The following is a 14,634-nucleotide window of genomic DNA, read 5'->3' as shown; positions in this document are numbered from 1 at the left end:
CTGCATTCACCCCTGACCTGGCTCTCTGGACTTCCCAGTGCCCTGTCTCAGGGCTCTGCCACTCTACAGAGCACAGGAGTTACCGTGAGCTCTCCCTGAATCCACAAAAGCATCGAGGGCTAGCTGTATGCTAAATAGACAAAATGTCTCCCCATATATACCCTTCTCCATATTTTAATGGTATCTCCATATTTTAATGGTATCATGAATGCAAATGAATTTAACAGTTATATTGGTGCTTTAGTTCACTATAAATAGTCAATCACTTTAAAAATTGCTGGGTCCCCAGGCTAAAGAATGCTGGAACCACTGCCCAAGGTCCAGCTTAGTGTTCAGGGTCATTAGCCCCTAACCGGAGAAGGCAATGGCACCCCACTCCAGTACTCTTGCCTAGAAAATCCCATGGACGGAGGAGCCTGGTGGGCTGTAGTACATGGGGTCGCTAAGAGTTGGATACGACTGAGCAACTTCACTTTCACTTTTCATTTTCATGCATTGGAGAAGGAAATGGCAACCCACTTCAGTGTTCTTGCCTGGAGAATCCCAGGGATGGGGGAGCCTGGTGGGCTGCCGTCTTTGGGGTTGTACAGAGTTGGACTGTACGACTGAAGTGACTTAGCAGCAGCAGCAGCAGCAGCAGCTCCTAATAGCCACAAGTGACTCACATCCAGCCCTGCTTTCTGGGCTCCATCTCAGTCATCTCCTAAACAGTACATAGAACTGTGGCCTTGAGGATTTAGCCAAAAGGTCCTGCTTCGGTCATCTGCATTTCTGCTAAATCACAAATCTGATTCATGACTTCTAGGAGGCTGAGAAAATGGAATTTCACTGGGCACGTCATTTATCATCTCTAAACCTTCATTTGTAAAAAGAAGATAACTCTATTATAACCAAGCTCCACAAGTGTTCCAGGCAGTGAGGGGCAGAGTCTGCACATGATAAAAGCTAGCTTACATTTTACTGTGGTTGCTATTTACTATGATGATTGTGTGTATGCATACTAAGTTGCTTCAGTGGTGTCCAGTTCTTTGCGACCCCATGGACTGTAGCCTGCCAGACCTCTCTGTCCATGGGATTCTCCAGGCAAGAATACTTGAGTGGGTTCCCAGACTCTCCTCTAGGGGATCTTCCCAACCCAAGGATCAAACCCGAATCTCCTATGTCTTCTGCATTGGCAGGCGGGTTCTTTACCACTAGAGCCACCTGGGATGCCCATTATTTGTCCTATATCTGATCTGTTGCCAAATCCCTCTTCATTCCCACCACATTTTAGGCCCTGATTAATTTATTCAAGTACCTCGTTCTTACAAAAGCTTATCAGATCATCATTTCTAATAATACGTGCAGGGTAAAAACTGTGAGAACAGAGAGGCAATCCAGAAATACAGTCACTCTGCTCATGCAGCAAAAGCTGAAGCCTATGGAGATCTGGCACTTCAAACATCACTTACCAATGTTAGGTCTAGTAAGCCCCTGCTCAGACTCACTGGAAGAGCGAAAGAGTTTCAAGTGGGGCTTTAAACCATGAATTAAATTCTGACGACTCCTACAGTGATTACAATAACCTGGAGAAAGTTGAGAGTTCTTTTTTTACAAAGATATATATATATATAAATATATACACACATATATGAAGTTTTCTAAACTGGAAAGCAGGTTCAATCATTTTTAAAAGTAGGCAAGGCTGTAAAATCAGTCACAAATTGTGTGCTACAGAAACTAGAGTTTTAAAGACAAATCTGAAAAGAATAGTAAATGTACAAGATGTAGAAAATCTGATGTTTGAGGACAAAAGCTTGATGTATTTCTGGACAAGAAGAGATATGCAATCTCTGCTATGACAAAATTATAAAGTACACCCAAGACTTTTCCTTCATAATTTGGCATTAGTTTAGAAATGCTTAGCCATTCTGTGACCATTAGAAGCATGAATTGTGCATGTTATGAGTACTGATGTGAATAAAACAATAAATCTCCTCTATAATGAGTCAAACAGAGCCCCAAAATGGTATGAGACTGAAGAGGATGATATAATGACTTTTAAGCATTGCTTGCTTTACTCCATTATAGGTATAATGGTTCTGCTAACAGGCGTCCCATGTCTGGCTATGAAGGAATAGAGTCATCGGGATAAACTCCAGGGCAGACAATGACTTACTGGAGGCGCTGTCAATGCTGCTGATGCTGTCTGTGTCGTGCAGATGGTGTCTGTGCAGCTGCCTGTAGAGACTGAATTTGGAGAACTTGCTGGGCTTTTTTCCTTTCGGTTTTGAATTTGCATCATCAGGAGAGTTCAGGATGGGCAGATCTTTATCAGATTCATTTTTATCTCTGAGGCATAAGGATTCCATAGACTCTGTTGTTTCAGCCTGAGAAAATTATTAAAAAAAAAAAGAGAAATGAAAAGAAACTGCATAATATATGTTGCAATGTGGTCTTTTAATTCCAGTTTAAAGTTTACACGTGTTGCTGGCTCCCTAAAAGACACACAATGATGTGCGTGAGGTCACCTGCAGGGCAGTGGGGGGATTCTTGTGAGCTGTTTAAAGACTTTCAAAGGGACACCAGGAAGTCCATTACAGTTCCTCTTTCACTGCATCAAATTCTTGCAATTTTATGCCAATTAACCTTTCAGTATCAGATATAATTACATGAGTTATATTCACTGTTGAGCTACTGAACTTCCTCCGATAAACATTAAGTAAGCGATGATTTTTCTGTCAATTATTTTCCCCATTACCTTTCCACTAAATCTCTATTTTCCCAGAAAAGTCACCAACATATACAGCAGAAAAATAAGATGGAGGCCATCAAATTTTTAATAAGTGTATTGATATTTTGGCAACCATCTGAGTTGAAATAATAAGTACACGAATATAGGTGTACAGAGATTTTGGCAGTTCTTGATTTGAAAGGTACGTTGAGGAGTTATTAACGTTCTGCTTTCAAACAGAATTTTCTAAATGTCTCCAGACTGACTTATCCTATTTTCATATGTCTGTAAGAAGGAAAAATTTCAAAAATCTTGGCAGCGACTTGTAATAAGGCTGCTTATTTGAAGTCCAATTGTGCTGCACATTTTTATGAACTTTTTTCCCCGAATAGGAATTAAATCTTTAATTTAAATGGAAACCCAAGGAACTGACTATGAGATAGCAAATGTTTTATCGAATCTATTTAGTTTTCTTACAAGAGCAGAAACTGAGACTAACAGACTCCGTAGGTGGTATCTGAAACCAGGTCTATGTTGGACTCAACTTAACTATCCAGGAACATGCCTCCTTTCATTCAACCCATCAGCCAACCAATCATGCTTTTAATACACACTTATACAAACTGTGTCCCTTTTATGCAGTTCCATAAAGATGAAATCTACTAACTGTGAGGGAACCCAGGGATGGTCCCCCGACGATGCGCTTCACGCTGCCCACATCCGTGAGTCTGTGTTCGTTGTCATCCCACCTCCCATAAGCCAGGTCAATCCCACCCACAAAGGCCACCGACTGGTCGATGATGACGAGTTTCTCATGATGAGCCCACAGGTATACGCTGGACGACACGTGATCCGGGTGCCTCATCACCTTGAGAGGAAAAAACCCACACATGTAGTATGCTTTCTAAAATGCCTTTCATACTATAATAAAACAGGTCTGTTTACACCCTCGAAGAGCATTTCCTACAATCCAAATACTAAAATGTGCTATCTATACATCGAAGAGAATCCCCAAACTTCTAATTTTATCCTCAGTATTTAGCAAAGGAAGATCCCTGGTTACTTTTTGAGACTCCCCTGCCCATTCTGGACCCCCCACACTTGTGGGGAGCTACCATTCAGCTTGAAATTTGGCCACATATTTCAATAAAAGTCAGCTCAGTGGGATAGCAGATTCCCTCCCCCCCACCAAAGGATTACATTGTATGTGGTATTACTTAAAAAACACTAAAACTTTTGAACCAGCATCTATCTCTGACAAAACTTTTACTAAGTGTATTGATATTTTAGCAGTCATTGAGTTGAAGTAGTAAGTATATGATATAGGGATATAGATGTTTTGGCAGCTCTTGATTTTAAAGGTACTTTGAGAAGTTATTAACCTCCTGCTTTCAAGTAGAATTCTCTCTAAATGATCCCAGACTGACCTATTTTTGTATGTCTTTAAGTAGAAACATACCAAAAACTTTGAAGACAATTTTACTGTTTAACAACATTTTTTTATTGTGGTGAAATACACATAATATGAAATTTACGGTTTTAATATTTTTTATGTGTACAGTGCAGTGGTATTAAGCATATTCATATTATACAACCATCTCCAGAACTTTTCATTCTGCAAAACTGAAACTCTATACTCATTAGACGATAAAGCCTCATTCCCTCTTCCCCTAAAACTCTGGCAACTACCATCTACTTTCTGTCTCTGTGAATTTGACTACTCTAGGTACCTCATGTAAAAGGAATCTATCTTTTTATGACTGGCTTATTTCACTTAGAATAATGTCTTCAAGGTTCATCCACATGATTTAAGATATGTCAGAATTTCCTCACTTTTTAAGACTGAATAATATTCTATTACATGTATATGCTAATTCATTAGTGAGAGTGTGATAGTAAAGTGTCCAACTATTATAGAACTGTTTATTTCATCCTTTGATTTTGTCCATGTTTGCATAATATATTTTGATAGTCATTATTAGGTAATGCTTATATTTATAAAATGTAAATGCTTATATTTTGTTGCTGCACTGAAACTTTTATTAATATATAATATCCTTCTTTCTCTACTGTAAAATTTTTTGATTTAAAGTCTATTTTGACCCATATGAGTATAGTCATTTCTGCCTTTTTTTGGTTATTATTTACATGGACTATCTTCTTTTAATCAAGAAAAATGTCCAATCATTATATACTTTAAGCCTACTGGAGATTTATTACTGTCTTGAAATATCTCAATAACTGGGCAATATTTACTGATAGGCTTCAGGTCCTTGGCAAAATATCAAATGGCTTTTTTCAAATTGTTTATCATGTTTATTCACATTAGTAGTACTTTCTACTAAGAGCTTTTAAGGAAAGCACTTTAAATCCTAAAGGAGCTCTTTTTGTGTCTATCAGTATTCAAGGGACACCCCAGGGAGCTCACATCTAAGAGGTTTCAGGATAACCTTAATGAAGAGTATGGATACTTGATAAGGCTCTTGAATATTAAAACAACTCTAGGAATAATGTTCTTGGCTAAATGATCAGGGTAAAAGAAGCAGAAATGAGAACTCTGATGATCCCATCAAAATCAGAAATATAAGAAAGTATGTGTGCTCAGTCATGTCTGACTCTTTGCAGCCCCACGGACTATAGCCCACCAGGCTCCTCTGTCCATGGAATTTTCCAGGCAAGAATAATGGAGTGGGTTGACATTTCCTACTCTAGGAGATCTTCCTGACCCAGGGATTGAACCCATGTCTCTTGCATCTCCTGCATTGGCAGGTGGATTCTTTACCACTAACGCCACCTGGGAAGCCCATAAAGTTCATAGTACTATTTACTCAAAATACATGAGGGAATCCCAAAGATGGCCACTGCTCAAAGCAAAACATATCTGAAAACTGTAGAATAATAAGGAAGAAACATTTTTTACGCAAGATGACCCAAATACCTTTATGTTGGGGTGTAGACGCATCAGAGTCCTCTTGCTGTATTCACTATTGATCCCAAGGGCAAGTTCCACCTCTTTGTAGAGCATAATGAAGATTCTTACCCCCTGTTGCTGTCACAAGAAAAAAACACAGGGAAAAATAAGAATTTCTGGAAGTATGATATGATTTTCTTTTTCTTCTTCCTTTCTGGGCATTGTATTTTCTAAAAATTTCTTCTATAAACAAGTATAATACAATATTTAATGAAAACTGCCACAGAAGGAGCTGAAATGTATGTGTAGATTAAGACACAAATATAAAAAATAAAAAGCTACCTCCTTTCCATTCTATGCATACTGAGTCAATATTTGACTAATTACAACCAGAATGTTGAAACTGCAACTTTAAATACTAAAAATGTCTGATAGTGTTACACCTTTGAACACCTCCAAACATTTGACATTAGAGGAAAGTTTTGATCTGATTCATTGTTACAGAATTAGGGTCTTCTTTTTGTTTTTATCATACCACAATGAGTTGAAATAACAGTGTGTTTTAAAACTCTGATGATAAAATCTGCTAAACATGCCTTAAATGTTTTGGGGGATATTTTCATAGATTTTTTCTTTACTAAAAATTATGTCAGTGGAAAAACATTTCTCAGTCTTCACAAATGAATGTGTTGGTTCACACTCTTCACCCATAATTAAATCATTAAGGCCTATTTCACCACTGAAATGACTTCTTCAGAAGTCAGCTTCTCTAACAATCAAAAACCCCTGAGTTTTAGCAGCAGCCCACAAATTAACATTGATCTGTCCCTAGACCTTGGACCTAAAGAAAAATAGACAAAGCCATTGTGAAGGTCATACTGAATCAAAAGTTACTCACAAACTTTAATATGCTATACAAATAATAGTTATCATTAATATTAACCATCAGAAAGAATGTCCAACAGCTGGTAGTATAGAAAAGTACCATTGTTTTTCTCTCTTAGTTCTGGGTAGTGACAAGGTCTTAGCTTATGGTTAATTTTGCTTGACACGTGAATGTTCTCCCCTCTCCTTGTCCTCTTATATGATTCCCCCATTAACATACAGCTCCTCCAGGAAACTCTATATTGTTTATCCTCATTTCTTAGATCATTTTTTTACTTTTTAGGTTTGCATCCTCAGTATTGCTGTGTAGTTTGCAACACAGAATTTGCATTTTATATACCCAGCAGCTCTGAAACCATTCTGGATTTCTGAAACCATATACAGGATACTGTAGCTACACATAGACATTTAATATCCTACAGATTTAAAGGCAAGAAGTTTTCCATAATCTTTTCTAGACTATTAGAGATGCCGGTGTATCTAATAAACTATAGTGATAAGTAATAATTTTGTTATAGTTTAAATATCAGTTCAGTTCAGTTCAGTTCATTTCAGTTGCTCAGTCGTGTCTGACTCTTTGCGACCCCATGAACCGCAGCATGCCAGGCCTCCCTGTCCATCACCAACTCCCGGAGTTCATCTAAACTCATGTGCATCAAGTCAGTGATGCCATCCAGCCATCTGATCCTCTGTCGTCCCCTTCTCCTCCTGCCCCCAATCCCTCCCAGCATCAGGGTCTTTTCCAGTGAGTCAACTCTTCGCATGAGGTGGCCAAAGTACTGGAGTTTCAGTCTCAGCATCAGTCCTTTCAATGAACACCCAGCACTGGTCTCCTTTAGGATGGACTGGTTGGATCTCCTTGTAGTCCAAGGGACTAGCAAGAGTCTTCTCCAGCACCACAGTTCAAAAGCATCAATTCTTAATCCATGGTAATTAGGCATTGTTAATAATGGACATTCGAGTCACAAATTTAAGAAGACTTACTGGATTGAACACATCAAATTTGTAACAACTGGACATTTTTGCAATGTTACAAAAATGTGAAAAAAACATAAGAGTTAACATTTTTAGTCTGCAAGATATAAAACCTTGGAGTAAACAAAACATGTTTACAATTCCCTAGTGTTGCTCTGCCAATACTAAGGAGCATATTTTAGCCCCTAAAATCCTTTAGAATAACACATCACTTCAAGATACTAACTTTGTCTTACTTGGTGTTAGTAATATCTGAAAAGTGTCATATTTCTGAAGGGATACACCTGATTTACATTCTGGACTGCATTAAGGAAATCTGAGTACTAGCAGAAGACCCATTCTTGCTCTGAAAAAAACAGGATTAAAATACATATGTCATTTTATTTCTCTGGTTAACAACTGGCTTTTGGAACTTGCTTATCATTTATTACATTATGAAACTATTATTGTAATCAAGTATGAAAGTACAGACTTGAGTAAAGAAATAAGGAAGTGAAAGGATTATTTCATTCAAGGCAGGAAGTGAACAGATTAATTTCCAATGATCTGGTCAGTGAATGCTCTAAATGAAAACTAGAACATTATTTTATTTTTCTCTTCTACTCTTCAGATTTACTTTTCTATTTAAATATTTTAGGATTCAGCAATGAATAACAGTTTAAAAAATAGCCTCCCACTGACCGATGAAATATAAAGTTTAAAACCCCCAATTTCAATCTAAATTAAAGAACATTACAGCCGACATCTCTCATCATGGTTCATTTGTTTTAAAATGGATGAAATTTTACTTCTTAGGCTTATGAGATTATTACTCATGAAGGACAGTAGTTGCAAATTAGGAACTGGAGTGAATCTTATAATTTTCCATTTATCTGCATAACGAATGGATTTTTTAAATAATAGAGATGCTGGCACTAATGGATTATAGTATTGATATTATCTTCCATCTACTAATACCTGACATTTTCTTCTTTATTGTGTCTTTTCTCATTGAAATAAATTAACCTATAGGAAATAGGATACAGACTTTTTTGTTTGTTTTTTGATGTCTGATCTTACATATTTGTTACTCTTAGAACATCTCATTTTTGACTGGACTCAGAATTAGAAGTAGAAGCTCTCAGAGAGGACAGCCTCCGTCTCTTGGCAATCTGTTCCTGCCGTTTTTCTTTGGCCTCCTTCATTCTCTTGGCCAAAAGGTTAGCATATTCTGCAGCCTCGTCTTTATTTTTCTTAGTACGCTGTTTCTTCAGAGCAATACGCCGGCGTTTGTGTTGCAGAACTCGTGGAGTCATGAGACGCTGAATCTTGGGTGCTTTAGTCCTAGGTTTCTTACCGTCTTTGTTTAGGGAGTTTCGCACAACATATTGGCGGACATCATCTTCTTTAGAGAGATTGAAAAGTTTGCGGATTCTGCTAGCTCTTTCGGGACCCAGGCGACGAGGCACTGTAGTATCAGTGAGTCCAGGAATATCCTTCTCCCCTTTTTGCACGATGACCAAATTGAGAACACTCAGATTGGCATCCACAATGCAACCCCGTATAGATTTGCGCTCTCTCCATTCCTCCTTGGTCTGTAACAGGAATGCCCCTTACTCAGTAGCAGGCGAACTCGGCCATGGGTCAAGACACCCTGCTTCATGGGGAAACCCTGCTTATCTTTCCCGCCACTGATTCGGACCACATGACCCTTCCATTCTTCACCCAGAGCGTCAGCAGCAACTTCTGTGGCCATACGCCTCTCGTAGAAGGTTATGAAGTTTTCGTTCATCGTCCACTTCAATGAGCTTCTGGCAGCCAGTGGCCGGGAAAGAGATGTTCAGCTTCATTCTGAAGCGGCCGACAGCCTCCAAAGCGCCACGAAAAAGAGGATACAGGCTTTTAAGTCATCTTAGCTTAAATAGAAATGACTAATAAGGAAGTAATTAAATATAAAAAGTTCATTTTTATGTAGTTTGGTTTACAGTTGTTTACTTACACCACACCTACAATAAACAGTTGATTAGTGACAATATTCTTGTGATAATAAGGAAATAAATTCCTCTTCTTTTGGTCAAGGCATTACAAATTATCATAAACGCTCAACTATAAAGGGCAAAGCAAAATATATCCCCTGGGAATGAAGGCATTTGTTGGGTCCTAATAGTGCAGACTGGAGAAGGCAATGGCAGCCCACTCCAGTACTCTTGCCTGGAAAATCCCATGGAAGGAGGAGCCTGGTAGGCTGCAGTCCATGGGGTTGCTAAGAGTCAGACAGGACTGAGCGACTTTACTTTCACTTTTTACTTTCATGCGTTGGAGAGGGAGGTGGCAAGCCACTCCAGTGTTCTTGCCTGGAGAATCCCAGGGACGGGGAAGCTTGGTGGGCTGCCGTCTATGGGGTCGCACAGAGTTGGACACGACTGAAGCGACTAAGCAGCAGCAGCAGCAATAGTGCAGACTAATACAAAATATGGGAATATTTGCACACAGTGGAAGCCAAATCAGAAACAAAAGGACTGATGTTAATTCTGTAATTAAAAAAAAAACACTTTTGAAGAATCTGATGTTTTACCAAAGCCTTTTAGTGACTCTAGGGGAAATTACCCTTTGCTCAGAAGAAAAGTGTTAATAGGGTAAGTGGGAAAACAGATGGCCCTGGACTTGACTGTGTTTCTTACATTTCTATATTATGTTTCTCATCTTTGCTGAAGTCAGCTAACCCAAGGATTCCACACAGTAAACTTTATGACACCTGACTTGAGAAAGATAAAATTCTATCCTCTTTTCTAATTCATTTTTAATCAAGTAGAACAGATAACATACTATAAACAGTATGAACTTTTAGGTGCTTTACACATACAAATGCATATGAAGAAAATGAAAAATAAAAAATGTTTATAGTTGAAATCAAGCGACTTTGTTTCTGAGCCAGCTTTTTCTCTGATTGTTCAAAGCACAGTGGTCAAAATATTTTCTAAATATAGTAAAGTTGGTTCACTGCCTAAAGACAGCTTAGCTAACACATCGCCCAGAATAATCACTAATTTTATCACCTGTCAAGGACTTCCCTGGGGAGCAGCACGGCAGGGATGGATGGTTTGTAATATTTTAAGAAAATGAAAAGTAAAGGATAAAAAGGAATCATATCCTCACCACTGAAATGCAAGCAGCACTGGTAGGTAACAGCACAAGTGCTCATAAGCCTTTTTTTTTCTTTCCAAGACAATTTTGTTTAAAGCACAGTCCTTAAAGTTAAAGATCCCTTCCCTCCTTCCCTATTTCACCCTTCTAGCCCACTATTTTGATAAGATTCTCTTTGATTTTTCTGTTCAGTGATGTGATTATTCATCTCATTTGATGAACCTGGACATCCTTCCCTGCGTTTGGTCCCTGATTTCAACTTTAGAATGTGCTCTGTGGTCCAGGACAGAAAGAAACTAACTTGATGACAAAATCCCCGCTGAGAACTAAGGTTCTATAGTTCTCCAGATTGCTGCACTTGAAGAATCTTCTGGTACAGTTCTCATCAGAAATATCACGTATTTCTATGGTTAAAATATACAAACTGGATACATGGATGCAGTTACCATAAGCATGATGCAATTTATCTTACCTCTTAGTACAATAAATTCAGAACTGTACAAACCCTGGGATGCTGCTTTGAGTTGTGAACAGTCTGTCTCTCAACATCGGTTTAGATTATTTTAAATGATGACAGGGCATAACAGAAGACCAAAGAAACAGGAAAATATCAACTTGGTTACTACCAGAGAAACAAAATACTGTATTTTTCCCCTCAGAAACAACCATTAAAAGAGATGTTTGCCTATTGTTGGCTATAAGGTAGAGATGCTAAATTTCTCCCCAAAGAGCTGCACAATCAGATAGAAGGAAAAAAAGAATTCATTTCATTCAACCTTATGGACCTCTGGATCCATTAATGCAAGAATAAATGCTATTTCAACCCAGTACTCTGTGAAGCTAGTGGCTTTCAGAAACTAAATTATGTATGTAAAGCAGTGTTTATGAGCATATGAAATGTCAATTTGGAATGATCTGAGTGTTAAAAATTTAATAATATGGTGTAGCTGGATTAGGGAAGAGAAATTCTATTAAATGTACCACTGAGAAATTAATATTTAATAGTATTACTCTTTCCTTAGGAGATTTAAAAAATCATTACATGTAATTTAAAAATTACAAGTTTCAAAAAAGCAGATAAAATTGAAACAAAGCACCATTATCAGTCAGTAATATTTATTTGGCCATGGTATTCACCTGATACCTCACAGGGTTCATGGGCCATAAAAGCAAAGAGAAATCATGACAGTGGTAGAGAAGGGACCTGGACAGGTACGCTGAGCAGAGTAAACAAACACCCACCAGCCAACATGGAGTGGAGGACCAGACTTGCAGGATCTTCCTCCTGAACCTCACTCTGGAAAAAATTACTAGCTTTCTGGAGTATACTTAGGTGTCCTGCAGGTGCCTCATAGTCACATGATCTAAAATGTAGCTCTCTGACACCGGGTTCTTCTCACTTCCTTCCTCTACCACATCCACCCTACCAACACACCATTTTGATCAGATCACCCTTTGTCCATCACACCCCCCAACAATAGTTCCCCACTGTTTTTCCATGAAGTTCAAACCACTGGCTTGGTTCCCAAGCCTCCCCATCCAAGCTGCTTTTTCAGCTTGATGCCCCATCCTACATACGCTAACACTCGTATGTCATCAACCTTGTCACCTCACTGTGATTGACAAGGACTTAGAATTCCTGCCTCCAGAATGTTTCCTCATCACCGTTCCTATACCTAGAAATCTCTTCTGTTAAAATGTTCGGCCCATCTTAAATGCTCTAAACCCCTCATGCTGTGAGGGGCTTCCACACCAGACCTACCCAGTGCTCTCCCTCCTGCTTTGAATCTTGGCACTGTCTCTGTACCCAGCTGACTTCTATATAGATCTTTAAGCTCCTTCAGGTCAAGAATCGTGTCTTTCATTTTTGTACATGCCCATATGATTAGCCAGTGCCCTAACGTAGGAGGCATTCAACAGAAACATGTCAGTTGAAACCTAAAAGAGTAAAGCATTTGATAAGCATGTGAAGAAAAGATTTACTGGTATGATTGATGACTGGAAGGGCAAAGCTGGGAAAATGTATTAGACTGGAATTTCTGGAGTTTATTTCTGGAGGAGAAATGGGAAAGGTGCTGTTTCACAGAGAGAACCATGGAGAAAATTATAGCCCATTCAATATGTAGAAAGATGTTTGGTAAGGCTAGGACTGAGCCCAAGATGCGAGTCCTTCAGCAAGCCCTCCCAGGGGCAGGGATGGGGTCCTAGTCACACATATGACATCCTTAGTTATTAGCATAGGACCAGATGCAGAGGATACACTCAGTATCTGTATGCTGGATTATTTAATGAATATGCAAAGAATACATGTGAGACTAGAATTTCCAATTTTGTGAATGGAAGTCTATTGAGATAACAGACAGACTAGCCTAGAAAATGATGCTTTGGCAGAACATGTGTCGGAAATAAAGAAAATCAACTTCTTTTGCCTTTAACATCAGCAGTGAGGAGTGCTTACACCTACCCCTGGATATCCTAAACTAAATGCATGGGGAAAAGACATTGAAAGAAGAGGGAAAGGTGAGTGGGGAAAGGGGTACGGGAATGTAGAGGATGGGAAAAAAGAAATGAGTGGTGGCTGTGAGAAATAGAAAGTGGTGACTTCAATTACTTAGGATCTGCAAATTCTGCTTGAATGTTTAATTATAGAATTTAAAAAATTAAGACAGTTTGAAATAATAGTAAAAAGGCTTTGCTGCTGGTCAAGTCTGACTCTTTGTGACCCCATGGACTGTAGCCCGCCAGGCTCCTCTGTCCAAGAGATTATCCAGGCAAGAATACTGGAGTAGGTTGCCATTTCCTTCTCCAGGGGATCTTCCTGACCCAGGGATTGAACCCATGTCTCCTGTATAGGTAGGCGAATTCTTTAACCACTGAGCCATCAGGGAAGCCCAATAAAAAGGCTGCTGCTGCTGCTAAGTCGCTTCAGTCATATCTGACTCTGTGAGACCCCATAGACGGCAGCCCACTAGGCTCCTCCGTCCCTGGGATTCTCCAGGCAAGAACGCTGGAGTGGGTTGCCATTTCCTCCTCCAATGCATGAAAGTGAAAAGTGAAAGTGAAGTCGCTCAGTCGTGCCCGACTCTTAGCGATGCCATGGACTAGAGCCTACCAGGCTCCTCTGTCCATGGGATTTTCCAGGCAAGAGTACTGGAGTGAGGTGCCATTGCCTTCTCCAAAAAGGCTAGCACTCCCTAATTTGGACATGATTAATAACAAATTTAGATCTATCCTAATTCAACTTAATTTAACTTGAGGGTCAACCACATAAAGAGATTAATTGCTATTGTTTTCTGTTGTTTTAGTCACTAACTCGTGTCCAAGTCTTTCATGACCCCATGGACTGTAGCCTACAAGGTTCCTCTGTCCATAGAATTTCCCAGGCAAAAAATATGGGAGCAGGCTGCCATTTCCTTCTCCAGGGGATCTTTCCAACCCAGAGATTGAACCCAAGTCTCATGCATTGTAGGCAGATTCTTTATTGCTGAGCCACTGGGGAAGCCCAAAAATTCATTAGAAATATGAATGCAAAGTAGTCATTGGTGAGCCTACACTGCTTCAGTTATTTACTTTTTAAAACAAAAAGAGCACATTCAATGCTCTCCCAGAATTTATAGCGTCAATTTACCATAAACTGTTTCCAAACTGGAACCAGTGGGTTTTTATGACATTCCTTTGATATTCTTCAACATCAGCTTGACCCCATCTGACTGAAATTATTCTCAGATGACTTTGTCTTTTCCTCAAATGACAAATAATGAAAAAAATAAAATGCTATGCTTCATTTTATCATTTATTATTCAACGATGAAATGTCATTACAATTTTTGCTTATAAAATTAACTGCCCATAACTGATTATGAAACAAAAAGAATAGAGCTGCTAGTATAATTCATGCTGTGAATTAGGTGAAAATAGCTATGTTTCAACAGTAATGGGAAAAAAAAATAACAAAATAAACTTGAAAATAGTAAGTATTCTATTTTTTGTCAAATTCTAAATAAAAATGTTATAAGTGTATATGAAGG

General features: G+C 38.8%; 1 protein-coding gene and 1 pseudogene across 8 annotated transcripts in view; both read right to left on the bottom strand.

Annotated features, from left to right (window-relative positions):
• PLD1 (phospholipase D1) overlaps nt 1-14,634 on the bottom strand; it is a 283,505-nt gene that overhangs the window by 132,593 nt on the left and 136,278 nt on the right. For 6 of the 8 annotated variants that reach the window (XR_011570916.1, XM_019959589.2, XM_070803857.1 and 3 more), the window contains 4 exons: nt 5,652-5,762; nt 3,381-3,581; nt 2,159-2,369; nt 1,452-1,565 (listed from right to left, as the gene is read on the bottom strand). Coding sequence is in view for 7 of the 8 variants with exons in the window: in XM_019959589.2 (XP_019815148.2) it covers nt 1,452-1,565; nt 2,159-2,369; nt 3,381-3,581; nt 5,652-5,762 (637 nt within the window). In the remaining variant the exon portion in view is untranslated. The remainder of the gene's footprint in view (nt 1-1,451; nt 1,566-2,158; nt 2,370-3,380; nt 3,582-5,651; nt 5,763-14,634) is intronic. The other 2 variants (XM_019959595.2, XM_019959578.2) reach the window with 1 other exon arrangement.
• On the bottom strand, nt 5,770-14,621 carry LOC139187381 (small ribosomal subunit protein eS6 pseudogene; annotated as a pseudogene).

This window comes from Bos indicus, chromosome 1 (genome assembly GCF_029378745.1).
Source record: "Bos indicus isolate NIAB-ARS_2022 breed Sahiwal x Tharparkar chromosome 1, NIAB-ARS_B.indTharparkar_mat_pri_1.0, whole genome shotgun sequence".
Taxonomy (NCBI): Eukaryota; Metazoa; Chordata; class Mammalia; order Artiodactyla; family Bovidae; genus Bos; species Bos indicus.
The sequence above is the reverse complement of the archived record's forward strand: the minus strand, read 5'-3'. Positions and strand labels throughout refer to the sequence as shown.